The sequence below is a fragment of the Nothobranchius furzeri genome, chromosome 16 (assembly GCF_043380555.1).
Source record: "Nothobranchius furzeri strain GRZ-AD chromosome 16, NfurGRZ-RIMD1, whole genome shotgun sequence".
In the NCBI taxonomy this organism is placed as follows: domain Eukaryota; kingdom Metazoa; phylum Chordata; class Actinopteri; order Cyprinodontiformes; family Nothobranchiidae; genus Nothobranchius; species Nothobranchius furzeri.
The window spans coordinates 62,950,371-62,976,922 of NC_091756.1; the positions used below are offsets into that span (position 1 = coordinate 62,950,371).

The 26,552-nt window shown below is 41.7% G+C and overlaps 2 protein-coding genes across 8 annotated transcripts in view; one reads left to right on the forward strand and one right to left on the reverse strand.

The window, feature by feature from the left end:
- The window catches only part of LOC107396052 (cyclin-dependent kinase-like 5), a 92,338-nt gene that overhangs the window by 64,445 nt on the left and 1,341 nt on the right, over positions 1-26,552 (reverse strand). For 3 of the 5 annotated variants that reach the window (XM_015975567.3, XM_015975565.3, XM_054734717.2), the window contains exons 1-2: positions 6,940-7,084; positions 2,624-2,844 (exon numbers count right to left, since the gene is read on the reverse strand). In XM_015975567.3, coding sequence (XP_015831053.3) covers positions 2,624-2,717 — 94 coding nt within the window. In that variant the 5' untranslated portion in view covers positions 2,718-2,844; positions 6,940-7,084. Of the gene's footprint in view, positions 1-2,623; positions 2,845-4,742; positions 6,917-6,939; positions 7,085-26,552 lie in introns of those variants that run through there. The other 2 variants (XM_015975566.3, XM_054734715.2) reach the window with 2 other exon arrangements.
- On the forward strand, positions 15,968-24,608 carry LOC107396050 (Scm polycomb group protein like 2). 3 transcript variants are annotated; one of them, XM_015975562.3, is made up of 15 exons: positions 15,968-16,262; positions 17,687-17,786; positions 18,288-18,362; positions 18,529-18,599; positions 19,779-20,013; positions 20,094-20,182; positions 20,263-20,506; positions 20,611-20,876; positions 20,980-21,073; positions 21,157-21,360; positions 21,448-21,609; positions 22,232-22,360; positions 22,655-22,876; positions 22,966-23,123; positions 23,195-24,608. In XM_015975562.3, the coding sequence occupies exons 2-15, from the start codon at positions 17,765-17,767 to the stop codon at positions 23,318-23,320; spliced, it is 2,097 nt and encodes a 698-aa protein (XP_015831048.3). In that variant the 5' UTR covers positions 15,968-16,262; positions 17,687-17,764; the 3' UTR covers positions 23,321-24,608. The 3 variants fall into 3 exon arrangements, with proteins under 3 accessions (XP_015831048.3, XP_015831049.3, XP_015831050.3); XM_015975563.3 differs by having other exon boundaries at positions 22,969-23,123; XM_015975564.3 differs by having other exon boundaries at positions 22,658-22,876.

Below are 26,552 nucleotides of genomic sequence, written 5' to 3' on the forward strand. Positions count from 1 at the left end.
CCTTGATGTGTTTTCACTAGATCAATCCTGTAGGACCTAAAAGCTATTTCTCCAAACAGAAGCCATTTAGGAAGCTAGCACAGTAATTATTCATTACTTTTACACAGAAGCACACCACAAAGTGGCTGAAATACCAATTTAGCATGCAGCACAATCTGTAGCAGTTGACAAATGTGAAAACATGCATAAGCTTCTGTTAACATGAATTAGTAAAATAACATCCCTATACAAGGGCAAGTGGTTCAGGAAGTAGGGCACAAGTGTTGGCTGGTTACTGTACGTCTGATGTTATTGGCCCTGGCAGTCGCACGCACGCACGCACACACACACACACACACACACACACACACACACACACACACACACACACACACACACACACACACACACACACACACACACACACACACACACACACACACACACACACACACACACACACACACACACACACACACACACACACACACACACACACACACACACACACACACACACACACACACACACACACACACACACACACACACACACACACACACACACACACACACACACACACACACACACACACACACACACACACACACACACACACACACACACACACACACACACACACACACACACACACACACACACACACACACACACACACACACACACACACACACACACACACACACACACACACACACACACACACACACACACACACACACACACACACACACACACACACACACACACACACACACACACACACACACACACACACACACACACACACACACACACACACACACACACACACACACACACACACACACACACACACACACACACACACACACACACACACACACACACACACACACACACACACGCTCCTCCATACTGGCATTGGGAAGTTTCTTGTCCCCGACACGGCAACGCTCTGACGCAGTAAATACATTCAAACACAGATTACACACGTCAGAACTAGAACTGATCCTTTCTCTAATGAGTCTCGATCTGCATGTGCTTCACATTACTTGAGGTGTTTTTTATGCGTTAATGGAAACTTGAAGTCTTTCTTAAAGCTACGCCTCTCAGCTTATAGAACCTCAGTGATGACTTACAGTCTGGATGTGGGAGCTGTCACGTTTGTTCTGTTTTAATGCGCTACTTGGAGGGGCTGCTATTAAAAAAGGCTTCACAGCTCATAACTTCTAAATGAACACTGAAAGCAATGAATCTTTAACAATTCATGTGACAGGAAAAAGAACGCCCTGAAGATAAATAGGGTGGGAAAAATCTGTCATTGATAGAAAATGTTCACCTTAACTTTCTGCGTCTACTTTTCTAGTTACTTGCCTTAAAATATGCTTAAACCAGATCTCAAACGCTGTCAAGTCCCACTCCTTCAGTCAACAGTTGATGACGAGAAACATTAGCAGCACATTTTACTGATTGAATGGGTGATCACTTATCCCATTCTCTGATAATAAACTAGAGATAAACATAGGGCAGTGGTTTTATTCGGTGGAGTGAACCCACATAAAGCACTTAGCCCTCAATCATTAGCAGAATTGACTGCTTTCAGTGTCACTAGGGAACAGTCAGTGATGCTGGATCCAGAGGAATGTGCCATGTGCAAAAGCAGTGGCTGGATTTGAAGTTAGATAAACATCTAGAGTTTAAAGTGAGAGAGATGACTTCTTTCCCTCTGACTTCTCAGCTTTTAAGTTTTAAACTCCTCTGGTGGCACGTTATACTCACATTTAAATGTCAGAGTTAGGGCGTGAAATCTGGGACAAGTGGATGGTCTCACTTTAGAGCTGCTGCAACTTTACACTAACGTCTCCCAGGGCGGGAGAAGAGCCGGGGGGGGGGGGGGGGGGGGGGGGTTGTCAATAGTTGGAACCAAACGACTTTATTTATTGAGTTCATTCTTAAATGACAGCGACAGACTTCAGCTTCACAAATGATCATATTCTGTGGTGGGACTCACAGGCGGGAACTAAACTCATTTATAGGAAGATTTCAGTTTTAGATCAATTGAAGATTTAAATTTAGCATTTTTAAATGTACTACAGTGTAAAAACAAAACATGCTAGGGAATTTAAAATATGGTAAATGGCCTGCAGTGAATATAGTGCTTTCTAGTTCTCCAACCCCCAAAGGCACTTTACAAAACAACCAGTCATGCACACACCGGTGATGATGAGCTACAATGTAGCCACAGCTGCCCTGGGGCGCACTGACAGAGGCAAGGCTGCAGAGGTCAATTTGACCACCACCAGCAGGCAAGGCAGGTTTTTAAATGTGTCTTGCCCAGGGACACAATGACTTTGACAGATGGGGATCAAACCTGCAACCTTCTGGTTATGTGGTGGGCACTTAACTCCCTTGCCTCTGAGGGTTAGGGTTAGCAAGCATAGTGCATCAACAGAGGTAACAACAGATGTGAATGATCCAATAACATCCCATCCAGTTGGTGACTGTTTCAAAGGCGGTGCTGACTTGCTGACTGGAGGACTAGAGTGATACTCTAAACATGTTTGTGTTCCCAATCAATCCAAATTAAACGGGGTAATAATCAGATTTCTTTGTACTATGTTAAGCTGAAAAGTCATCTTACCTTCACCCACAATCCCAAGGACTTCAAATTTATTCATCACATCACCAATGTCAGGGATCTTCATGAAGTCAAAGGTGGGATGTGTGAGGTGCATGGAGCTCAGGCACACAGGCTCTGGCTACAGGATGGTGACACGCGGCAAGCTGGTGGCTCCAGAGACGTGTGCACCTAGTGTTAGCCATAATATCTGCTGCATGCCTTCTTTAGTGGCTCTTCTTCACCTGCACAAAAACAATGCACCAAATTAAAATGTTGACAGAGTACTCTTCACCCAAGCCGGCTGTCGGTACAATGAGGGAGACATGTTTGAAAAGTACATCATAAGAGAATGGCTACTTCAACCGTTTCACAGATGAAAGGGTACGATGTCCACTGAGATGCTAAGTGTTCCAAACTGAGAGGCTGAGAGACTGGGTAGGCCTATCAGGATCTGCTCTGGAGTGGTTCTCCTCTTATCTCTCTGAGTGCTCCTTTTCTGTGGCCGTCTCCAAGTTTAGGTCCTCCACCACCTCCTTTACCCATGGTGTCCCACAAGGTTCTGTGCTGGGGCCTCTACTCTTTCTCCTCTATCTGCTTCCTCTTCAGCACATCCTGAGCTCCTTCAAAGGAATCTCCTACGATCTTTATGCAGATGACATCCAACTGTACATCTCCTTTAAGCCCCATGAGATGTCTAAGCTGCAGCTGTTACACACCTGCTTAGACTCTATCAAAACCTGGATGGTGGGAGCTTTCTTCAGCTGAATGAAGATAAGACTGAGATCCTCATCTGTGCCCCAGACAAGCTGGTTCCCAAAGTCAGAGACTCTCTTGGTCAGCTTGCTTCCCACACCAAACCTTCTGTCAGGAATCTTGGGATGACCTTTGACCCAGCTCTCACCCTGGATTCTCATGTCAGTTCTCTTGTTGGCTCTTCCTTCTTCCATCTCAGGAACGTTGCTAAGCTGAGTCCCATTCTGTCCCGCTCTGAACTTGAGACAGTTCTCCACACCTTCATCTCCTCACGCTTAGACTACTGTAACTCTCTTTTCACGTGTCTGAGCAGAACCTCCCTGAACCGTCTACAGGTGGTTCAGAACGCCTGTGCTCGGCTTCTGACCAAGTCCTCCAAACACACCCACATCACCCCGCTTCTCCTCCAGCTTCACTGGCTGCCAGTCAACTTCAGGGTTCATTTCAAGATCCTGGTTCTGGTCTATAGGGCCTTACATGGACAAGCACCATCTTACATTGGTGATCTTCTTAGTCCCTACACCCCCAGCAGGTCCCTGAGGTCCAGTGAACAAAGCCTACTGGTTGTGCAGCACCAGGCTAAAGGTCAAAGGTGACAGATCATCTGCTGCTGTGGCCCCCAGACTCTGGACCTCTCTCCCCCTGAGCCTGAGATCAGTGGACTCAGTGGTCTCCTTTAAAAAGCAGCTGAAGACTCACTTGTTCAAGCTGGCTTTTGTATGACCTTCTTCACCTCTCTCTCTTTATTCTGCTCTCCCCACCTATTCCACCTTCCTCAGGATCCTGTTCACTCTCTCTCTTTCTTAACTTTGTTTAATCACAATTGTCTGTTTTGGCTCATTTTAAATATATTTTTAACCATTTTCTGAATAATTTTTTATATTTTTACATTTTTTGTTTTTGTGAAGCGCCTCGTGATTTTTATCTTGAGAGGCGCTATAGAAATGATATTTTTTCTTCTTCTACTAGTCTAATATGGTGGCTTATGAATAAGTGTACTATCAACACACATAAACTGCCCTCACCATGATGCATGGAAGGGTCATCAACGGAGTTATGATCTCTAACTATTTAATGATAAACAACGTGATCAAAATTGGGGCAGAAGAGGCTGAAATAACTCCCTAAAATCCACAGATTCATGGCTCCCTACAGTTCATCAAAGCCTGTATTTAACCCTTTTCCTTCCAATTTATGAAGTTTTTCACCATAAAAAGGACCTCTTACACCACGATCTATAAATTAAATGTTATACAGGCAGTTGAAAGCATATTAAGCAAAGGCAGGAATTTAAAACATTTAACAGTTTGTAACTCATACTAATGCAAATTTATGAGAAAAAATACTTTAAAAAAGCCTCAGGCGTGATTTCTTCCAGTATTCCTACCTTGTTAGGGAAAATGAAACAGCCCCACACACATTCCTCGTGATCAAAGCACCTCCTCAGGTTTCCGTGTGCTCTTTACGCTTATTGAATCAGATAAGACTCCAGATACCACTTTCTCCATTTCATCCTCTTTGCTGGTGAGCTGAAGGACTTTGTGTAGCCTACTCACACTCCCGATCTCCTACAGAGCTGTGGGCGCAGGAACTGCTCATCACTATGCAAAAGCCTTGGCACCAGAAATAAACTCTGTCTTCCAGATTGCCAAATAGTGCTGTGTGGTCCCCTCTTACTCAGCAACTATCCACTGATGAAGGTAAACTAAAGCCTGACTAAACTTAAACATGTTGAGTAATTTGTAAATGTGTGTGTTCGTGTCCTTTACCTAGAATGCCGGGTTGGTATGCAGCCTTTTCTACCAAGCCCACAAAGCTCGTATGATGAGGAATGAGCTGCCGGATCATATATTTTGTCCTATAAACAGAATGAGTCATGCGTGGCAACAGACTGAACGCAAAGAATTCACAGTCCAACCTTTTCATGAGACCACCACACTGTTATCAGCCCAAGGTCAGATGTTTTACCTGCGTTTCCATTAAAAGATCCTGAACAATTTCACCTGTCTTAGAAAGTTCTTTGAATGACCTCAGTTTAGAAAAATAAAGATTAGTTCTGACCAAACTTGTGAGCAAACAGCTAGTCTGGATGGATCGAGTTGCAAAGTGTTACTGTTTTAAAACTCTAACTTGGAAAGTTTCATAGTAGCCCGCCCACACGTTGTTTCATAAAGTTTAACTCCACAATAAAGTCCACATTATGCAATTATCTGGGTTCAATTGGTTAGATTTAAGAAACTCATGTGGGGAAATTCCATCCAGTTTCTATCCAGCTGGAAATTCTTAATAATTCTGCCAGAATAACCATGGAAGTCATAAAATAACCTAAACGTACAATAAGTAAGAATTTAACAGACTAATGTCTCAATCATGTTGGAAGGAAGATTGAAACAGATTTCCTTCTCAGTTGGCAGCGGGGTGATGAGGATAAATGATAAATGACCCACACGTGTAGCGCCTTTTAGAGTCAGAAGACTCCAAAGCGCTTTACAGCGTAGCATTCTTCCATTCACAAATATTCATGTGCTGGTGGTGCCCTGTGGCTCACTGAGACCAGCACCAGCAGGCAAGGTGAGTTAAGTGCCTTGCCCAAGGACACAACAACAGCAATCTCCACCAGGAGCTGGGATCAATCCGACAACTCTCCGATCACTGGACAACCCGCTCCACCTGCTGAGCCACTGCTGCCCGGTGGGATTAGGACTGGCCAATTCAGCTTCATCAGTGATAGGTCAGGACTTCCATGTGGACGTTTTAATGTTTCTGAATCAAAATGTTCCATCAGAAACTGTAAGAAGACAAAAGGTTTTGTTTAACAGTTTCACGTTGGATACAGCAGAGTCTGCCCAGCAGATCATGGATGTACAAGCTTTCTACACACGGTTATTGGTCCTCAGAACTGAAACCTGTGCATCACTGATGCTCTGTCAACAAGAATGTGTGTATTTACATTTATATGTTTCTGCTGGGTGATCCATATTGAGCATTTACCAGATTGGTATTGTGAATGTTGGAATAGAAAAATATAGCTACAACATCGTGCAGCTCTTAGACAAACAGACTCCTTCAGATAAAAATATTTAAAAACCGGCACCTGTCCCGCTGCTTTCATTGCAAATCTTTTATGTAAACACCAGGATAAATCTGGCTCTGTGTGTGTGTGTGTGTGTGTGTGTGTGTGTGTGCGTGCGTGTGTGCGTGTGCGTGCGTGTGCGTGTGCGTGTGTGTGTGTGTGCGTGTGCGTGTGTGTGTGTGTGTGTGTGTGCGTGTGTGCGTGTGTGCGTGTGTGTGTGTGTCCACGAATGAAATGTTTGCCATTGCAGAGCTGTAAATCCTGCAAGTCCAACACACTCCAGCTAACTTATTACAAACTGCCTGATTGGCTCACTAACCCAGACCGGTGCAGCCAGCCAGGTTGTCACCAGACCAGCTGTCTTTATTCTGACCCACTGAACATTAAAACACCGCTAAACGAACCCAGGCTTGCCTGCTTTTGTATTGCATTGTTTCAGCTATGTGAAAATATTAGCATCCTACAAACACATCACAAGTCTGGATGAGTACGGAGATTATGAAGTACTCACTCAGTCAGTGTTTTGGGGAGAAGACGTCGGAACCGGGCCCGTGCATATCCACCCACCAACGACGGTATTTTCATTGCAGCAAGCCCTTCCAGTAACTGGATCGTGTGGTTGACAAGCTGCAAGTGCGTCACTAGGCAACAACTTGATTGACGTTAGGGCCACCAATGAAATGCCTGCTAGGTAAACGCCCTCTTCGTCAGAGCCAATAAGAGAGCGGCATGGCTCCAGGAGGGGAGAGGAGAAGACCGTGCTGCGGTCTGAGGGGGTTTAGTTTGAGGTGGGAAATTATTGTTCCAGTTTCTCTGTTACATAATTCCTTGAATCGCACCCCGAGTCCAGTGTGACCGCCGCATTTACCTACGCGTTACAGCCGCGGAGAGCGTGCTGTGTGACGGATGTGAGCGGCTAGCAGCCCGAGATCATTTATAATGAAGGGTAAAGGAAACACGACAGGTGTGCAAAAAGGGACTCACGTTTCTCTGCTGGCATCAGTTGGATGTGAGAGGGTTTTGTTGAAAAGTGTCATGCCCCTTTTAAAAACTAACTCAAACTCAAATAAAAAAGATTAAACCCTGCTATTAAATGTAACATTACGTGTGAATACGTGGCATTAAACAGCTTTATCTGCAACACTCCCCCGTCAATAAAGCCGCAGCTGTGTTTGTTTTTGTCCATTATTTTAACTTCTCAACCAAACTTTCTCAGCTGTGCTGACTAATGCTGCCACCCACAGGATGGGGATTCATCATCAGAACAATCCAGCAGCGGGCAGATCATCAAATCAAATGAAAATAGAAGCATGGAGGGTTTTAATGTTCATGCTGGATGAACAGCAAAGAAAAGGAACTTTAAAATGTGTAGATGTTTATCAGGTTAGAGACAGGTGGATAGTGGGTGATGAGGATGGATGGGATCAGGAAGGAGGACATCAGAGGGACCGCTCAGTAGCTGTTTGGGAGATAAAGTCAGAGAAGTCAGATTGAGAAGGTTTGGACATGTCCAGAGAAGTGAAAAGGAGACGGATGCTGAGGTTGGAGCCACCCAGCAGGAGGCTGAGAGCAGGACCTAAAAGATTTGTGGATGTGGGGGAAGAGAACATAACGTTAGTTGGTGGAGGATGTAGAAGATAGAACTAAATGGAGACAGATTATTGACTGTGGAGAAACCTAAGGGGACAAATCCAAAGAGAAAGTAGTTGTCTGTCAGATCAAACCATGGACAATGGGCTTGGTGGCAATAAAATTGGATGTTTTGATCACACACTCAGATTTTGGTTTGTATCTGTTCTGGGTTATTTTAGACAGCCTAGCAGTGGTGACTACTTCCTTCATGTGTTTCTTTGTTCTTCTGTTTATCTACCAAACAGTACACTACCAAAAGCTAAAACACTGTAGGCTGCTGAAAAGTACTGTAAAAGATTTTCAGCATTCCAAAATAAAAAAATTAGGTAGTAGTAGTAGTAGTAGTAGTAGTAGTAGTAGTAATAGTGGTATTTTCAATTTTCAAGAAACCCCTGAAGGCCCTGCACTTCAGAGAGCATCTTCTAAACTAGCACCTTCCCTGCACCCCCCCCCCTCTACTGTCCACTCCTTTGTTCCTTCCTCTCCATGACTGATGTCCAGTTGTTGTTATTGTTGTTGTTGTTGTTGTTGTTAGCCTCAAGGGCAACATGCCGATTATCACTTGTAAGTCACGCTGGACAGAAGTGTCTGCTAAATAAATAAACATAGTGGTAGTAGTAGTAGTAGTAGTAGTAGTAGTAGTAGTAGTAGTAGTAGTAGTAGTAGTAGTAGTAGTAGTAGTAGTAAAAGAAAAGACAGAAAGAAAGAAAGAAAGAAAGAAAGACGAAAGAAAGAAAGAAAGAAAGAAAGAAAGAAAGAAAGAAAGAAAGAAAGAAAGAACGAAAGAAAGAAAGAAAAAAAGAAAAAAAGAAAAAAAGAAAGAAAGAAAAAAAGAAAGAAAGAAAGAAAGAAAAAAAAGAAAGAAAGAAAGAAAGAAAGAAAAAAAGAAAAAAAGAAAAAAAGAAAGAAAGAAAGAAAGAAAGAAAGAAAATGATCTTTTATATACAAGGGCGTCAGTTTGTTGTCAGAATAGCTGGGGACAATAACCATACACTTGAGTGGGGTTTAAAAATTGCTGGGGACAATAAAGTAGGCTAGCACAGGGGTCAGCGGCTCTGGAGCCGCATGCGGCTCTTCCATCCATCTGATGCGGCTCTGTGCTTGTAAAATAATGAATGGATATTTAAATAAAATGCTTTATATTTTACTGCATTAATTTTACATCTGTATGCCAATTCTAAATGTAAAGATTGTCTGTGTAAACCTGAACAGGTCCAACCCGGTCTTACTGTGAGACCGGGTTGACGCGTCACGCTTGTGCGTAATCATATAGGCACTTTATGAGCTGAAGACAATGTGAGATTCTGGGACTCTCCTCAGACGGCTCCTGGATGTGTCGCCACATTGGAGACAGGAACAAGCGCTATTCAGCCAAAGTTTCATAATCAGGGAACATTTTCTAAGTGACAAGTCTCTCTGAGAGACCGGGTTTGGAAAACACTCGCTTCAGTCGGAGGAACCTTCCACATGCGCTCTGGTTCTCTGGGTGGCTCTGGGGTTAATCAAGTTTAATTGTTTCTCTTTGCAACAATCTTCACAGGAAGGCAAAACAGTTAAACGGCAGGTTACAGATATTTCCATTTGACTGTATTTTGACAGATGAACTCAAGGATGTTGCTTGGTTTGAAAGAATTACCCCCACGCACACTGATGCACATGGATGAGCTGACATTTTAATCGTTAACGCACATCGCGGAGGTAAAAGATTCCCATCAGAACATCAGAGCTTTATACTGGACACTGTGTTCAGCGCGGCTCGGAGCGCCCACGGTGGACAGTGAGCTGAAGATCTGAGGGGTTTGCAGCGCAGCGCAGAACCATGGTGCATGCAATGATTTCCTCCCACTGAAGCGGTCTGGAAACCCGGTCTCTCTGAGGGATGTGTCACTTGGAAAAATGTTCTTTTTATGAAATTATGAAACTGGCTGAACAGCGCTTGTTCCCTTCTCTAATATGGAGACACATGACGCGTAGAGACATTTGATCACGCACAAAGTTCGTGTGGAGCAGAAGCGGTCGGGCCACGGCAGGTGAAACGTTCCTAGCCTACATGAAGGGAAACTGTTTAATTGTAACATTAATATGTTACTGGACACGCTGGTCTGGTTGGTTAGACCAGTGTTTGAAGTGGAAAACACACACACACACACACCAATTAAAATATATGCTGATAGCATGGACTAGAAGACAGGTGATGGTTTACGTATTTAAATGATGATCAGGCTGCTGTAAAATGTAATCTCCATCCACATCCAGACAGAATCATCCTCTATTCTGTCTCTATTTGCTCTGCTCTTGTCTGGGCTGATCAGCTGATGGTGCGCCTAACTAGCGGCTGATGCACATTTTACGCATTTGGAGAGGTGGGCTGGATGCTGTGCTTTTACTGGAAGATGGTCCACTTAACGCACGGGTGTAGACTACATATTAATGACAAATGAATGAAAATTAAATTGGGAGTTTTTACTTCATATTTTAGAAATAAAAATGACGGGGGAAAACATTTATGACGTCTTTTTAAACGAAATTTTCTAGCGCGACCTGCCTGCTTCACTTAAGTCACTGCTTATTAAGGTCTGTCCAGAATTACTGTGGGAAACGGGTAATAATGGCTCTTTGATGGGAACAGGTTGCCGACCCCTGGATAAGATCTGAGCTGGTAAAACAAAAATCCTCATCAGCAGGCGTTTTTGAAAGTGGGGGGGGGGGGGGGGGGGGGAGACACAGCTGCCAATCACAAATTTTGCCGGGGACATGTCCCCGGCGTCCCCGGTTAAAATGACGCCTATGTTTATATAAATCCTCTCAAGATAAAATCAAGAGGAGCTTCACAAAAACAAAACAAAAATATTAGATTAAATAAAAGATTTTTTTAAAGATTCAAAATATGTTTACAATGAGAAGAAATAAAAATTGTAATAAATAAATCAAGGAGAGGAAAAGTTTTAATCTAAATTTGGTTTGAGTCCAAACATGTTGTGTTGTAGATTATAAATGGTACTACTGACTAAACGTAGTTCAGTGATGATAAAGGGTTTCTCTAACCTGTTTTCACATTGAAAGGCTGATAATGACCCAGATTGATGCTTTCATATTTTACATGGTTCAGAAACACAGCTGTTAATACAGCGGTTCTCAACCTCCCAAGGAGGTCCCCGCAATCTTATGAGATGAGGTTTTGAGGTCACAAATATTTAATTTGTAAAAATTACATTTAAATCCCAACAACAGACAGTGTAATCACGACTCCATGTAAGAGGTAAAACGCTGTACGTCCGCATGAAGTTTGTAATTAATCACTTTAGATGTGTTTATGGGGGTAAGAGTTGAGTTGGGGGGCCCTGGCTCAGGAATCACTTATCTATCATATTCTGTTTAAATGAGACAAACGTCCTTTGCTCCTTTATGGTGCAATTATAACTCTAAAAATATGCATTTATGATCAAATGTATTTGTTCTGTTAGATACTGAAAATTATAAAATCAATTAAAAAATAATAATTCATTCTAACGTTTTTGTAATGATGCAACTTTTTATTTGAAAAGAAAAACACATCAGCGATGTGTATAATTTGTATATGATGAACGTTCAAATAGTGAGATTCTCAGAAGAAATATTAACAGATTTTGTTCAAAATAATGAATTTAAGGTGTTAATATGTTGGATGTAACCATGGACGTCGAATTGAGAGATGGGGGGGGGGGGGGGGGGGCGCTTAGCCCCAGGAGCTTGACCTTGAACATTTTTTTCACACCCTGCAAAAACTTTGTCAATTAATTCATTATATGAAGAACATTTAACAAAACCTATTTTTTTATCACTTTCTTTTCCTTTCCTACCTTTGTGCATTTTCTCTCTTCTTTTTATAAATAATAACACTTAATCAGTTCACTAGTGGGGTCTATGTTGAAGAAAGATTTTATATAAGTCCATTAAAAATTAGATAAGTTATATTTCCAAATAAAGCTATTCATTTCAGTCTACTGCACTTAACAGGGGGAAATGTTGCAGTCATTTGTTTAATTTATTTAATTACAACTTGCTTAATTATAAATGTTACTGAAATATGACAATAAAGAACAAATGAATAATTGTCAAACTTTTATTCTGCCAAATGAGTGTGCAGTTGACAGTTTTAATATATGAATAACACTGATATGATATGGAATAAAGGAGTATATAATTAACTATTACAAGACAAAATAACAGTATATATAAAAATTAGAGCTGGGACTTGATTAAAAATTTTAATCTAATTAATTAGAGGTTTTGTAATTAATTAATCTAAATTAATCACATTTTAATCGTTCAGGAAAATGTGCTCTCAAAGCAAAACTTAATTAAAATTATGAGACAGAGAATTAAACATTAGACATGGTTATTACTGTAAAACTAAAGCTTTTAATAAAAAAATGCATTTTAATTATTCAAATGTCCCTGTGTGATATGAAACAAAACCCAAATCAACTAAAATTTATAATAACAAATAGAAAACGCCTGCAAAGGGTTCCTGAGCCTTTAAATAGTCTCTGTCTAGTTGAATGACTGAAATAAATTTGACTTTGCACCAGATTCTAATTTTTCCAGTTTTACTTGTTTGTATAATTGGGAGTTTTTATTAGCATTTCTGTTCATAATGTAGTAAAACACATTAATAATAATCCTTCAAAATGACAGTAGAACAGGCACAAATATGATCTAGGACTTAAATGTACTAACTTTTAACACCAGAGCAGGCGTGGCATATTCTGAGAATGATCAGGAACACTAGCTGGTTCCAGTTGGATGACTGGAGGATGATGGGATGATAAAAGATCATGGCGAGGAAATAATGATCTGACGAACAGGTGAGCGGACCTTCCTTACATGGGAAGTCCTGATGTCACGTTAAGAAGGGGATGCAGCAGACCCGCAGATTCACACCTGCAGCAGCGAATCTGGTGTGATCTCCAGCCTGATCACCACTTCCTCGTTCCTCGCTGCCGCTGATACACTTAAGCATCCGCCCCTTAGCTGATGACAGCTTCAACACACCTGCTGCTTAATGTGATGTTTAGACAGAGACTCGTCTCAGAAACGTATAACTCCCCGACAGCATTGTTTAGAAAATCATCAGAAAAGTTTCAGAGTGTTTCTGTTTTAACTTAAACTTCTGTTTTCAACTTTAAGACACGTTGTCTGTGATTGTTTACAGAGTAGTGAGAACACGGAGCGTTCTCCAGCGGCAGCCAGGTGCCTCTCGTTTGTCTGACTACTTTCATAAACTACTGTTAGGGCACAGAATTATTCTGTCTGGTGCTTTCAGCGCTGCACAGATGTTACGTAAATGTTAAAAATATAGCTTACTGCTACTTTTGTAAAGTTTCCGGTGCCACCGGGCAGCCGCAGCAGAGACGATCTCTGAAAAATGTCCGCGGCACGGACTCCGTTGTTGTCTGGAAGTTTTTATTTTCAAGTTAAGAAAAGAGGCGGACGTGTTTCCTAGATCCTGCATCAGTCCAAGCAAGGCAACTTCTTTCTGTTTTTATTCCGTTTTAGTAGCCATTAGCGCTGTGCATTGTTGTGTGCGTCAGTGATATTCTGTCTACGAGGACGTCGTGCAATGACAAAGGTTCCGCCTCGCTCGAAATGCAAGCTGCGATTAAATGCGTTAATTTTTTTAACGTGTCGTTTTTTCTAATTAATCATAATAACGCGTTAAAGTCCCAGCCCTAATAGGGGGGGGGGGGGGGGGGGGGGCTTGTGTGATAAAAACGGACCTAACGACGTCAGCGGATGTAACAATGATTCATGTGTTTGATAAACTGTTCTGTCCTGTTTTTAATTGTTTATTTGCTTTTGTTTGTAATTGGATTTTAATTAAAGGAGCCTGATTGAATTTTATGTAGTTTTATAACGACACTAAGCTCCCTTCCAAATAGTATTTAATGTAATTTCACTGTCATTTATTGATTGGTTGACTGATTAGTGTTATTTTGCTACTGTTCAAAACCTTTTATTATTATTTGGACTGAATTATTATTGTTAGGCAGATTTATCAATAGAAAAACACATTTCCTGTTACAAAATCAAATTAATAAGTAACTGTTTTCACAAATGTTTCTCTTTTATTGCTAAGGGCTTTTCGTTCAGTTCAGTTCAGTTCATTTATATTTCAAACATTTCACACATGTATCATTACAAAATATAATTCCATCATTTGTTTGAAAAGGAGTAGGCAGAAGTATTTACTTATTAGTCCCTACCCCCAAGTTTTACCTCTTATTCATTTAATTTTCTTTCAGTCGTAAATTAAACAACAGAAGGAATATATATATATATATATATATATATATATATATATATATATATATATATATATATATATATAACAAAACAACATATGGAAAACAGAGAACGTGTAAATTTGCAGATTCACCAGTTATGGAGTAAAAAAGAAAAACCGAACAAACCAAAAAACACCGAAAAAGAAGCACAACCAGCCACATTTACCGTCCTGGGTTATCCCTGTTTTCTTCATTCTTATACTTATTTAAAATTAGGTTTTTATATTTTACTTTAAACTGGTTTATATTTTTACTTTCTTTCATCTCTTCTGTTGGACTGTTCCATAATTTAACTCCTGCAATTGCGATTGACATTGTTTTTAAAGTTGTTCTAGCACTTTGTATTTTTAAATTCCATTTCCCTCTTAAGTTATACCCAGCTTCTCTTTCACCGGTTTTGTAAATGGGAATAACTTTAGCCACTTTCATATCCTGAGGAAAAACCCCTTTTGAAACGACAAATTGAATATATATGTTAATGGTTTTACAATACCATCAATGACTGTTTTTACTGTTACCATATCAATATCATTCCAATCTGTGCTGGTTTTGTTCTTAAGTCCTCTAACTATGTCATAGATCTTTCTCTTCCACTGCTTTCAGAAACATTGAGCTTTTATTCCTTTCAATATTTTCACCAGTGTCCCTTTCTATTCCATCAACCTTTATTTCTTCTGCCAGTTTCGGCCCTGTATTTACAAAGAATTCATTAAAACCATTTACTGTCTCCTTCCTATTATTAATGCTTCTTGTCCCTTCCATAAAGTACCCAGGGTAGTCATTATTCCTTGATTCATTTTTGATTATGCTGTTTAATACCTTCCACACACCAGAACTGTAAAGTTACTACTTTTGTACTGAAACACATATTTATTATCATCAGCTAACAAATGTGATCTTGAGACTTGTTCAAAAATACACATTTACACCTGAATATCCTGGTTAAACACTAAAGATAAGGTACAAATAAATCCTTGTGATTGGTATTTGTAACAAAGGGAATTATTATTATTATTATTATTATTATTATTATTATTATTATTCCTTTAATACCCTGATTCGAGGCTTTTAGACATGATTGGGTTTATTATTGTGACTTTGCTGTGAAAAAAAGATGTTTATTCATGGAAACGTTTGTGGATGGGGGCAACACATGAGTTTGAAACTAAAACAATACACTGAATATGAGTCCTGTGTTCTTTAGTAAAAGTGAAAGCCGGCCACAATTCCTTATGCTTAAACAAATGAAAATAAGTTATTTTACAAATGTTAATGTTAGACGAAGCTGCCTATTAAAACACCAAATATTAAAATCAGCTTGGGGGAAAACTCAAACAAAACAAAACAAAAAGAAAAACAACAAAATACTTAAGTCCTTTTTATGCGTCTTTCTGTACGAGAAATTTGTGATTTGTTTCAGCGTTTTTTGTTGCATGCAGGTTTTATAATTTGTGTTTTTAAAAGTCGCATGGCTTTGAAATAACCGGTTTAGTTTGGTTGATTAGGTTATTACTTCTTTTTTTAACTTGGTTTTACGTTTCTTATTTATTTTTTTCTGTTTTGAGGAGGAACAGGAAAGACCTTGTAGAGATAATATAGAATAACGAGGACTCACTCTAATGGATTTCTGAAATCCCAAAGCACTGTTCAAGTGTCTCGGTCAGTGATTGGATAATGTTAATAACCTTTTTTCTGATTGGATGCATGGGTGAATAGCGCAGAGTCTCGTTGGCCAACTGAAATGGCCTGCATGTGTGTCCTCTGCACACAACTATCTTCGGCATAAATTACGTGCGTGTAAGCATACACTACATTCGTGAAAAATGGCAGCTGACGAATAAAAAAGTGGATCTTCAGTCGAAAAAGGACGTCACTTGTAAGTTCGTTTTAAAAAAATAAATGGCAAGTATTTTAGGGAAATTGTAAGTTGGAGCTCGTTGACGCGAGTTTGTTTATTTTTTCCTTCAGTAGACACAAGAAACTGCTCTCGGAAGGTTAAAGCTAAGGTTAGCCATCCTAGTATTAGCCAGCAGTAATGGCTATTGAATCAAGCGGTTCCAGTTGTCAACATTGGGCCCTGGCTATTTACCGCAGCTGTATTGCGTTAGCGTAGCTTTCGTGATCAGAAATTAAAGATAAACATATTTTTCAACACAACATTTATCCTAAAGTTCAGCTTTCTCCACAGTTTGGCCACGCTTGCAGTTAACATCCGAACGCTGATGGGTGAACTAAGCTAACAACAATAAATGTCAAGAAACGTTCAAGATTCAGAATTAAATAAGTAGAAACTGCGTTGTTAGTGTTTAGTGATTTAAGGCAACATTGAAATATATTTTTTTACATTTTGAGTATAATATATAGGTAATAACGACGTTCTGTCGGTGGTATTTTGTATTATTAGCGTAGTTTAAAATTTGCGTTAGTTTTTAAATTAAACGGTCCTTTAAACAGTGGGAAAGCTGTAACATTGTCCTATTCACGTTTTCAATAAGGTGGATGGGTCGTGTTTTAGCGCTCACCCGAAACCAACAACATAATCACAGTTTCGGTAAGAAAACGGAAAATATGGGTGAATGTGAACAGTTGGACAGTAAAATCATGTCCCAGTACCAGCAGACCTGCTGTGGATCTCATAAATACATGAAAAAACATCAACATGCTACTAGCTTCCTGTCCCAGTGGTGGGGTAGATTACTGAAAACTAAATTACTGTACACCACATGTTTAAACGTGACGTTACTTAGTTACACATCAACATTTCTGTTTGCAAACTGCATCATCACACCTTTTTCTCCGGTTTGTGTGCAAGCTGTTTTCTGGCTTATCAGCTGACCTTAAATGTATTATTATTATTATTATTATTATTATTATTATTTACCATACAACAATGGCTACCAAACCTTTAGAAGTTTTATCCGCAGAATGACATCTGCGGGGTCTTGCATCCACCAATCAGTGCAAATTGAGTTTACAAACATTTCTAAAAGAAAAACAAGTTAGGGCATAATGAGATGATCAGCAGCTTTGGCTTATTTTGTCAGAATTTTAGCAATTAGTTATATTTTATACTAATTTTAGTGGAAAATATTCTATTTAGAAGTCTTTTTATTGGGTATGTGAATATCATCTCATGATCCCATACTGATGGTTTGCTACCCAGCAGTACTACCGATGTAGTTGAACTTTGTTTTTTATGTTTTGTTGCTGTTTACATGCTAAGCTGCACATGTTTTATTAATAACGCCTATTACTCTAATTTGTGTGATTATAAAGTGTGTCCTTTTGTTGTATTTGCAGGGTAACACTGGCAGACACCAACTGGGTGAACGTCCTGCACCCTGTTCAGAAAAGCATCATCACTGCTAATCTGTCACCATGGGGAAAACTCCTGTAAAAGGTGAGGATGCCCTTGTGTGAGGAAACCTTACGTCCACAGTCTGGACATTTAGTAGCTAAATGATCCAGATTAGCTTGTGGGGAATTGGTTTCTCCTGCACGCTGGTTTGTCTCTCTGCTCACATTTAAATTGCTTGATTTAAAAATAATAAAACGGTTTAGTCATGTTATTTCCTTCCAAATGAGGTTTTATACCTCTGTGTTACAGAAATTTTATCCCAGTTGAGTTCAAAACTGCTAGGTATTGCTTAGTTGTTTTTTTTGCATGTTCATTTAATGAAATATCATGTTTTATATATTATTTGTTTAGGTTGAGATGTAGATAAAAAAAAATATGATTTCTCTGTGTTTACCCAAAATAAAATTCCTGTGTCTGAAACAATAAATAAATAAGTGTTTTATAATTAAATAAGTTATTTTTTTCAAGTTCTTGTAAGAGTTCTTTGACCAGTTTTGTTAAACTGATAACATATCTCTCTCATTTCATTTTAAATCTATTTAGATCAGAAAGATGGCAGAAAGGAGAAAGCAGGAAAAGTGGTTCCACCACCAGGTTCCACCCCTGCTCCACTCAAAGGTCTGAGATTTAAATCTGTTCTTGAATCAGGAGATTCATTTGTTCACATGAACTAGGACCTTTGGCTTGTTGTACAACATCTTCTTTTAGTAATATTTTGCGAGCTAATACATTTGAATACATTGCTTTTTTAAAGTTAGTTATTACAGTTGGACTTTTCATTTAGATGCTTTCAGCTGGGAAGAATATCTGAAGGAAACGTCTTCCACTCCAGCTCCACCTGGTTGTTTTCGACAGGTAAGCTTTTGCAGAAGTTAGATTTTTATTCAGATTTCTTTCTGTTATTTGCATTTAAAAAATTAACATAATCCAGTCGGAAGTTAGTTATTTTGTGATGGGAAAGCTTTACAGGGACATCCTCTAATAGCTGTACTAACTTTGAGTGTTTGAGTGCCCAGACACTTGGGCTAGATCCTCCAGGGGAATCCCAAGGTGTTCCCTAGCCAGCCCTCCAGCGTGTCCCGGGTCTCCCTGTAGGCCTCCTCCTGGTTGAACGAGCCTGAAAAACCTCACCAGGGAGGCGTCCAGGAGGCATCCTGACCAGATGCCTGAGCCACCTCAACTGGTTCCGCTCAATGTGGAGGAGCAGCGGGTCTACTCTGAGCCCCTCCCGAATGATCGAGCTTCTCACCCTATCTCTAAGGGAGAGCCCAGCCCCTCTTCGGAGAAAACTCATTTTGGCCGCTTGTATCTGGTATCTCGTTCTTTCGGTCACTACCCAAAGCTCGTGACCATCGGCGAGGGTAGGAACGTAGATCGACCGGTAAATCGAGAGCTTCACGGCTCAGCTCTCTCGTCGCTGACAGATGGGTACAACGCCTGCATCACTGCTGGCGCAGTACCAGTCTACCTGTTTATCTCACGCTCCGTCTTTCCCTCACTCACGAACAAGACCCCGACATACTTCACTCCTCCACTTGAGGCAGGACCTCGTCGCTGACCTGGAGAAGCTGACCTCCTAGGGGCCTGTGTCCACGCTCCTTGCACTTCTCAGACCTTTTTGTTATTATTTATAGACGCTTGGCGTTGAGTTTAATTTAAAATATTTGTTGTTGTCTTTCTTTTTTTAGGATATTTGACAAGATTTTTATTTAATTAATTTTTATTGAATTAACATTTTTGTAACTTGGTTTCTGTTCATTACAGTCGACTAATCTCTCATAGCTAGATATGTTTTTTTTTCTTTTAAATCAAACCAAATCCAAGTTCGGGTCCTGGAGGTCAAGACCGTGGTCTCAGATTTAGAGGAGCTGATTCTCGTCCCAGCTGCGTCACACTCGGTTAGAACCGCTCCAGCGAAAGCTGAAGATGACGGACATCATCTGTAACGAGCAGAGACGAGTCCCCTAGCAGAGACTCTGGCCTGAAACTGTTGTTTAAATTTAAAACACAAGCATAGTTTATTTTTATCTGCAGGCCAGAGTCCCCCCCTCCAACGACTTCAAGGTAGGAATGAAGCTTGAAGCGCACGACCCACGTAACTCCACCTCGGTTTGCATCGCCACGGTGATGGGTTTAACTGGAGTCCGCCTGCGTCTCCGTCTGGATGGAAGTGACAACAGCAACGACTTCTGGCGGCTGGTTGACTCCTCTGATATCCAGCCCATCGGCACGTGTGAAAAAACTGGAGACATGCTGCAGCCACCACTGGGTATGAAAGGGGCGAGGGGGCGTTGGCATGCTGATGATGATGTTATAGCTGTCACATTCATCTTGTGTTGTTTCCTTCAGGTTTCCGAATGAACGCCTCCTCTTGGCCCATGTTTCTCCTGAGAACCTTAAACGGAGCAGAGATGGCGCCAGTGACAGCCTTCAAAAAGGTTTATATCATCTTTGCTAAATGTTTCTATCCAAACGGAGTGGGGAAACGTAGCTTTTATCTTCTGTTTTGTTTATTTAGGAGCCTCCAAGGCCCCCCCAGAACAGTTTCAAGCCAGGCATGAAGCTTGAGGCGGTGGATAAGAAGAACCCATACCTCATCTGTCCCGCCACCATCGGGGAAGTGAGGGGGGAGGAGGTGTTTATCATGTTCGACGGCTGGCGGGGAGCCTTTGATTACTGGTGCAAGTATGACTCCCGGGACATCTTCCCAGTGGGCTGGTGTACTCTCACTAAACACAGCCTCCAGCCTCCGGGCAACAGCGGTGAGTAGCCTGTAGGTGGCAGCAGATGTTTGTTTCTACCACTCCGAAGTACACCTCATTTCCTGCTCCTCGTCTTAATTTTCTCCTTTAATTATTTGTTGCAGTAACTCTCCCAAAGAGCCTACAGATTCTCCCGTCGTCACCCTCCAAACCCAGCAGGCGCTCCATGCAGTCACCCTACAGACTGCTCACCCCTCTGCCCCCTCTGCCCGTCAGGAAGGGGGTGAGAGGTCGCCGGCCCAAGAGTGAGACCCTCGCTCTACTCAAAGCGGTGGCAGAGGCAGCAGCTGCTCACAACGGATCGGTCCCGGAGGACACTCAGCTTGTGCCACGGGTCCACAAGAAGAGAGGACCCAAACCCGGAAGCAAGGTGACGCTAGCTGTGCCGACCAGTGCTCGTTGTGTCTGGCTTTATTTTCTTTATTCTGTTCTTAGAATGCGTGAAAATACAGGTTTTGTTTTTTGTTTTGCAGAGAAAGTCAAAAATTCTGCAAAGCCCAACCCACCTGCCCAGCATCCAGGTCCCACAGGAAAGCCCCCCCAGCCACAACTCCGTGGTTTCTACAGGTAGTTATTCAGAGTGCTTCCCAGTTAGCTTCCAGACCTCGTGCAGACAGCTGATCTCTGCGTGTTTCTGTGCCTCGCCTCAGTGTGCGTGTACGTGAACAAGCACGGGAACTGTGGTCCTCACTTGGACAGGAAGCAAATGCAGCGTCTGTCTGACCACTTTGGCCCTGGACCGGTGAACACTGTGCTGCAGCAAGTGGTTCAGTCCTGTATAGACTGTGCCTACCAGCCTAAGGTGCTGCTCAGCGCTCTGCAGAGCGACTCAGGAGGAGGAGAAGCCGTCAAAGGTAGAAGCTCACAGATGTTTATCATCACCTGTTTAAATATCCATACCAGACCTACTGACCAATAAGAGACTTCCTGTTTCCTTCCAGTGAGAACAGACGGTGGCGTCCGTGTGCTCAGACTACCCGCAGCCTCCAGTCCTTCCTTTGTGCTGCGTTTCCTAGAAACCATGTGTCGTCACCTGCAGTGTGACAACCTGTTCAGCAGCCAGCCGTTCAGCCACTACGCTGCTTACGACAGAAACAAGTCGGGTAAGGCCGTCTGTCCCACCAACCAGCAGCTAGGATAATCAGTAGAGTAACGACCGTCGTGGCCAGAAGCCGACCGCTCTCTCCTGAGAGCCGTGGCGACATCAGGAGGTCAGGTTCACCTGAACAGGTCTCAAGGTCTTGATCCATCTTCAGGGTTCCCACCTGTGGATGTTCATCGTGGTCAGGCTGTGTTGGTTAGGAGGGAAATACTTTTCATCATAATTCTGAGTTATTAACCATCAAAACCATTATGACCAGTAAAAATTAAACTTTAATGTTTTAAAACAAGCTTATGTTTCCTCCTCACGTCTCTTGTGGTTTCGTTTTTTTATGATTTTGTCAATGAATGTTCAGCTCCAACAAAGTCACATACAGCCATGACCTGAACAATAAGTTATTGGTTATCTCCTCATTTCTGTATCGTGTAAATATCTCCAGAGAAGTCTTCTCTGATTTAAAATTCTGTTTCCTTCTTTAAATAATCATAAAGCAGCGGGAATTCCCTGAAAAAACTCTTTGTTTTAGCACACGTATTTATCGCTACGCCCATTCCTTGCAGCAAACGGTGAGCAGAGTTGTGAACTGTTAGCCTAAAATAAGTGTTTCCTTGTGTCTGGTTCAGTGAAAGAAGAAGCGCTGGATTCTCCCACTCTGGCTCGGGGCAGTAAACGCTGCCTTTCAGGAGTCTCCCCCCCGTATGCAGCGCCCCTCTCTCCCAAACACGTACGAGCTGAGGCTCACCCTTCAGAAGGTATAGCTCCCTGAGTGTGGGGGTGTGTGTGTGTGGGGGTGTGTGTGTGTGTGTGTGTGTGGGGGGGGGGGGGGGGGGGGTTTATAGTCCTCCCGTCTACCTCTTATCAGCGTGTTTGTTGTAAAACCATTTCATAAATCAGAGTTTCAGACGTTGGATCTACAGACAAGCAACACTTTGCTGTTGCAGGACAGTACACAGTTTGTAGTATTTTCAAAAGTACTTTGTGTACTTACATGTATGTGGACATCACTGAGCGGTGTTTTAAAACTTTGTGTGTCTTCCTCCCTCCAGCAGAGACTCTTCCACATGAAGAGAACGGCCTGATGAAGGAGCAGCGCTACATGGATTCTGCGTCCAACTCCATGACCCCCCGACCCCAGACGATGCGGAGTACCTCGGAGTATCACTCCCAGGCCAGAAGCCTCTATCACCGTGGCGGTAGCACACCGATGCGCCGCCATTCTTCCAACCCAGCAGAGCTCAGCTCCCCTCAGCCTCTGAGACGAGTGGAAGGTACGGGCGGGTTGGGTGGTTGTAGGACGTTAGCTGCAGGCGCTTGTCCTGCTACGAGGCTTGGTTCTCTGACGTGTGTGCTTTGGCAGCAGCCAGCTCCACCACAGGTCCCGACTCTGTGGTTTCAGAGCGAGAGAGTCTTCCCGGTAAAAACCCCGCCTCCTGGTCCATCGAAGAGGTGATGCAGTTTGTCCGGGACGCAGACCCCACCGCGTTGGCGCCTCACGCTGAACTCTTCAGAAAACATGTAAGACCAAGTTGGTACGTGTGGTGTTGTTTTTAGTCTTTATTATTGAGTCTCCTTCTTCGTCGCTACAGGAAATCGATGGAAAAGCGTTGATGCTTCTACGGAGCGACATGATAATGAAGTACATGGGTCTGAAACTGGGACCTGCGCTCAAGTTATGTCATCACATAGAGCGGCTGAAGCAAGGCAAGCTGTGACGAGCGTCAGGACCAGACCTGCCAGCAGGACGTCTGGATCCTGACTCAGGTCATGCAGGGGTCACGCGTTACACCGGACTTCTCCTGGAGGGACGCATTAGATGTTACACCTTCATCCCGACTTCCAGAGTGGACAAAGTGTGCCATGCATTGCTGACACATGACCTCATCCCCTCATTCGTGCACACATGGCTGTTTGAGTGGAACGAACGCGACGGACTCAAAGAAACCCCGAAGCAGAGAAACCCCTGCAGTGTTTACATCGCATAACGCGTGCACAGACATTTTTTTAATGGAAATGAAATGTTTAGATCCTGGTTTGGATCCCCAAAGATGGAGAATGTTTCTTCTTTATAAAATGTTTTTATTATTGTTAAATTTATACTCACTAAGAAAAGGGTAAGCATACTGAGAAGTTTTAAAACACATCAAACGTTCTTCCTGGTTCTTTAAGAGAACTTGATGCTCGTGTCTGTCCAGCTGGTTTTGCTCCGTGTTTGCCTAAAAGTCTCCGTCTGCCTGAAGGACGCCGACGTCGCCACACAGCTCGAGACGTTTTCTCTGCTCGTCCTGGTTCTGGTCGTGAGTTATACGGTCTTGCTGGACGGAGGCGTTCCCGTCGCTGTCCTGCACAGTCACTACTTGCTGTGAGTCTTTATAAGTTATTGTGTCTTCGCTGGTCTGAAGCAGCCTCCTGCTGGGTTCTCGTGCCCGTCTAGCGTGTTCTGCAAACTCAACCCTTCGGCTTCGATCCGTTTCAGAGAGAGAATGTTTAGGTATGACATTTCCAAGGGCTCCTCGTGGTTTTTTGTTTTTTTATGAATCATGTGCTGGTCTGCCCAAGACCTCAGTGTTGTTACAGTCGACCATTACAATCACTTTTAGTACTGTGTACAGTTTTATGGGTTTAACCATGAATATCAGCAGCAGAATGTACATTTTGTGGAAACGTAATATTTTAAGGAATTTGTATACGTAAGACAGAAATGTGAAGCTAGAAGGTGATGGGTCGAGTATTTAACGCTGGTTTTCAGAGACCTAAAACAGTGCTTTTAGTTCACTTCTAAACCCTGCCTTGCTCGAAGGCATTTCTCAGGTTTCTGTGCTTTTAGTAGTTTTTGTAACGTATGTTTGTAGTTACCCATCCTCACCTTCTACACTTTAAACTTGTGCCATGTACTCCACACAGGATCAAAGTGCTGACTGTTTCTTTTCTGCATCTTTAAAGTACTTTTGCAAACTGTTGCTCGTCCGTCATGTCACACCAGATAAAGGTTGTGTTTATACACGTGTGCATCTTCTGTCATGCCATAACCAAGGTATGAAAAATACTCTTATTTTTGTTTGGTTGTTTTTCCCTGAAGAACCATGTGGAAATGTTTTTGGCTCGACCCGGCTGGCTCAGAAGAACCATATCTGTGCCCTAATGGGAATTCTCTAGCAAATGAAAACACTCCTTAATAGAAAAAAGGACAAATGTCTCTTTAAAAGACAAATCTGTCTTTAATTTCTAATAAGTCTGATTCTGGTTTAGGATGCCACAGAGAGCGTGACCTGCGACCCCGGGAAGATGTTTGTAGCTTCATACAAGAATAGCAACGAGCTAAAGGCTACTTTTAGCAGTTTTATGCTAATACGTGGTTGCACTACCCACGACAACATGAAGGTGTAAAGACAAACAGATCTATCATTTTGCTCTGATGGTTTGTCTCATTGCTCCAACTTTCAGCCAGACTGAACTTTTCCCTCCGATAAACAGGACAGGTAAAGTGCATTTACCTCCCGTTAGACGGGTCGACACCAGACAAATAAAAATATTTACTAAAATATGAGGAGGAGTCATTCTGAAACCGGGAGCAGTAATAAGACACGCCTTTGAGAAAAACACTTTTACAGCATCTTGGAAACTTTGTTCATTCTTAGAAGAAATGAAGTTTATTAAACATCAAATAAGCCGACCTGGTTTTCTCAGATTCATTAGGATGCAATTATGCAAGTAAATAATTATTTTAGTGAGTATCTTCCCACAGGCCTTCCTTTTTGCCTGAATGTTGACGCGTTTTTTTCTTTTCATGATGCAACGCTCTAGTTTTTATACACTTACTGAGTTTTCTGTATTTCAGTCTCAAGCTATGAGGCTTCTGACAGATTTTATTTAATGGAAAAAGAACAGAAGTGTTTATGAATGCTAAGGCTGCAGGCATGTGTAGGAGGGACACTGGAGAAAATATACACTATATATATATATACATACATACATATATATTAGGGCTGGGACTTGATTAAACATTTTAATCTAATTAATTACAGGCTTTGTAATTAATTAATCTCAATTAATCGCATTTTAATCGTTCAGGAAAATGTGCTCTCAAAGTAAAACTTTTAATTAAAATTTTGAGAAAGAGAATCAAACATTAGACATGGTTATTACTGTAAACTAAAGCTTTTAATAAAAAAAATGCATTTTAATTATTCAAATGTCCCTGTGTGATATGAAACAAAACCCAAATCAACTAAAATTTATAATTACAAATAGAAAACAAATGCAAAGGGTTCCTGAGCCTTTAAATAGTCTCTGTCTAGTTGAATGACTGAAATAAATTTGACTTTGCACCAGATTCAAATTTTTCCAGTTTTACTTGTTTGTTTAATTGGGAGTTTTTATTAGCATTTCTGCTCATAATGTAGTAAAACACATTAATAATAATCCTTCAAAATGACAGTAGAACAGGCACAAATATGATCTAGGACTTAAATGTACTAACTTTTAACACCAGAGCAGGCGTGGCATATTCTGAGAATGATCAGAAACACTAGCTGGTTCCAGTTGGATGACTGGAGGATGATGGGATGATAAAAGATCATGGCGAGGAAATAATGATGTGACGAACAGGTGAGCGGACCTTCCTTACATGGGAAGTCCTGATGTCACGTTAAGAAGGGGATGCTGCAGACCCGCAGATTCACGCCTGCAGCAGCGAATCTGGTGTGATCTCCAGCCTGATCACCACTTCCTCGTTCCTCGCTGCCCCTGATGCACTTAAGCATCCGCCCCTTAGCTGATGACAGCTTCAACACACCTGCTGCTTAATGTGATGTTTAGACAGAGACTTGTCTCAGAAACGTATAACTCCCCGACAGAATTGTTTAGAAAATCATCAGAAAAGTTTCAGAGTGTTTCTGTTTTAACTTAAACTTCTGTTTTCAACTTTAAGACACGTTGTTTGTGATT

Excerpts from the sequence above, each read along its gene's own strand:
- LOC107396050 (XM_015975562.3), top strand. The coding sequence starts at position 17,765 with ATGGGGAAAACTCCTGTAAAAG. Across the intron at positions 21,610-22,231 it reads TTACGACAGAAACAAGTCGG|TGAAAGAAGAAGCGCTGGAT; the intron begins GTAAGGCCGTCT and ends TGTCTGGTTCAG. Across the intron at positions 22,877-22,965 it reads GCCTCTGAGACGAGTGGAAG|CAGCCAGCTCCACCACAGGT; the intron begins GTACGGGCGGGT and ends GTGCTTTGGCAG.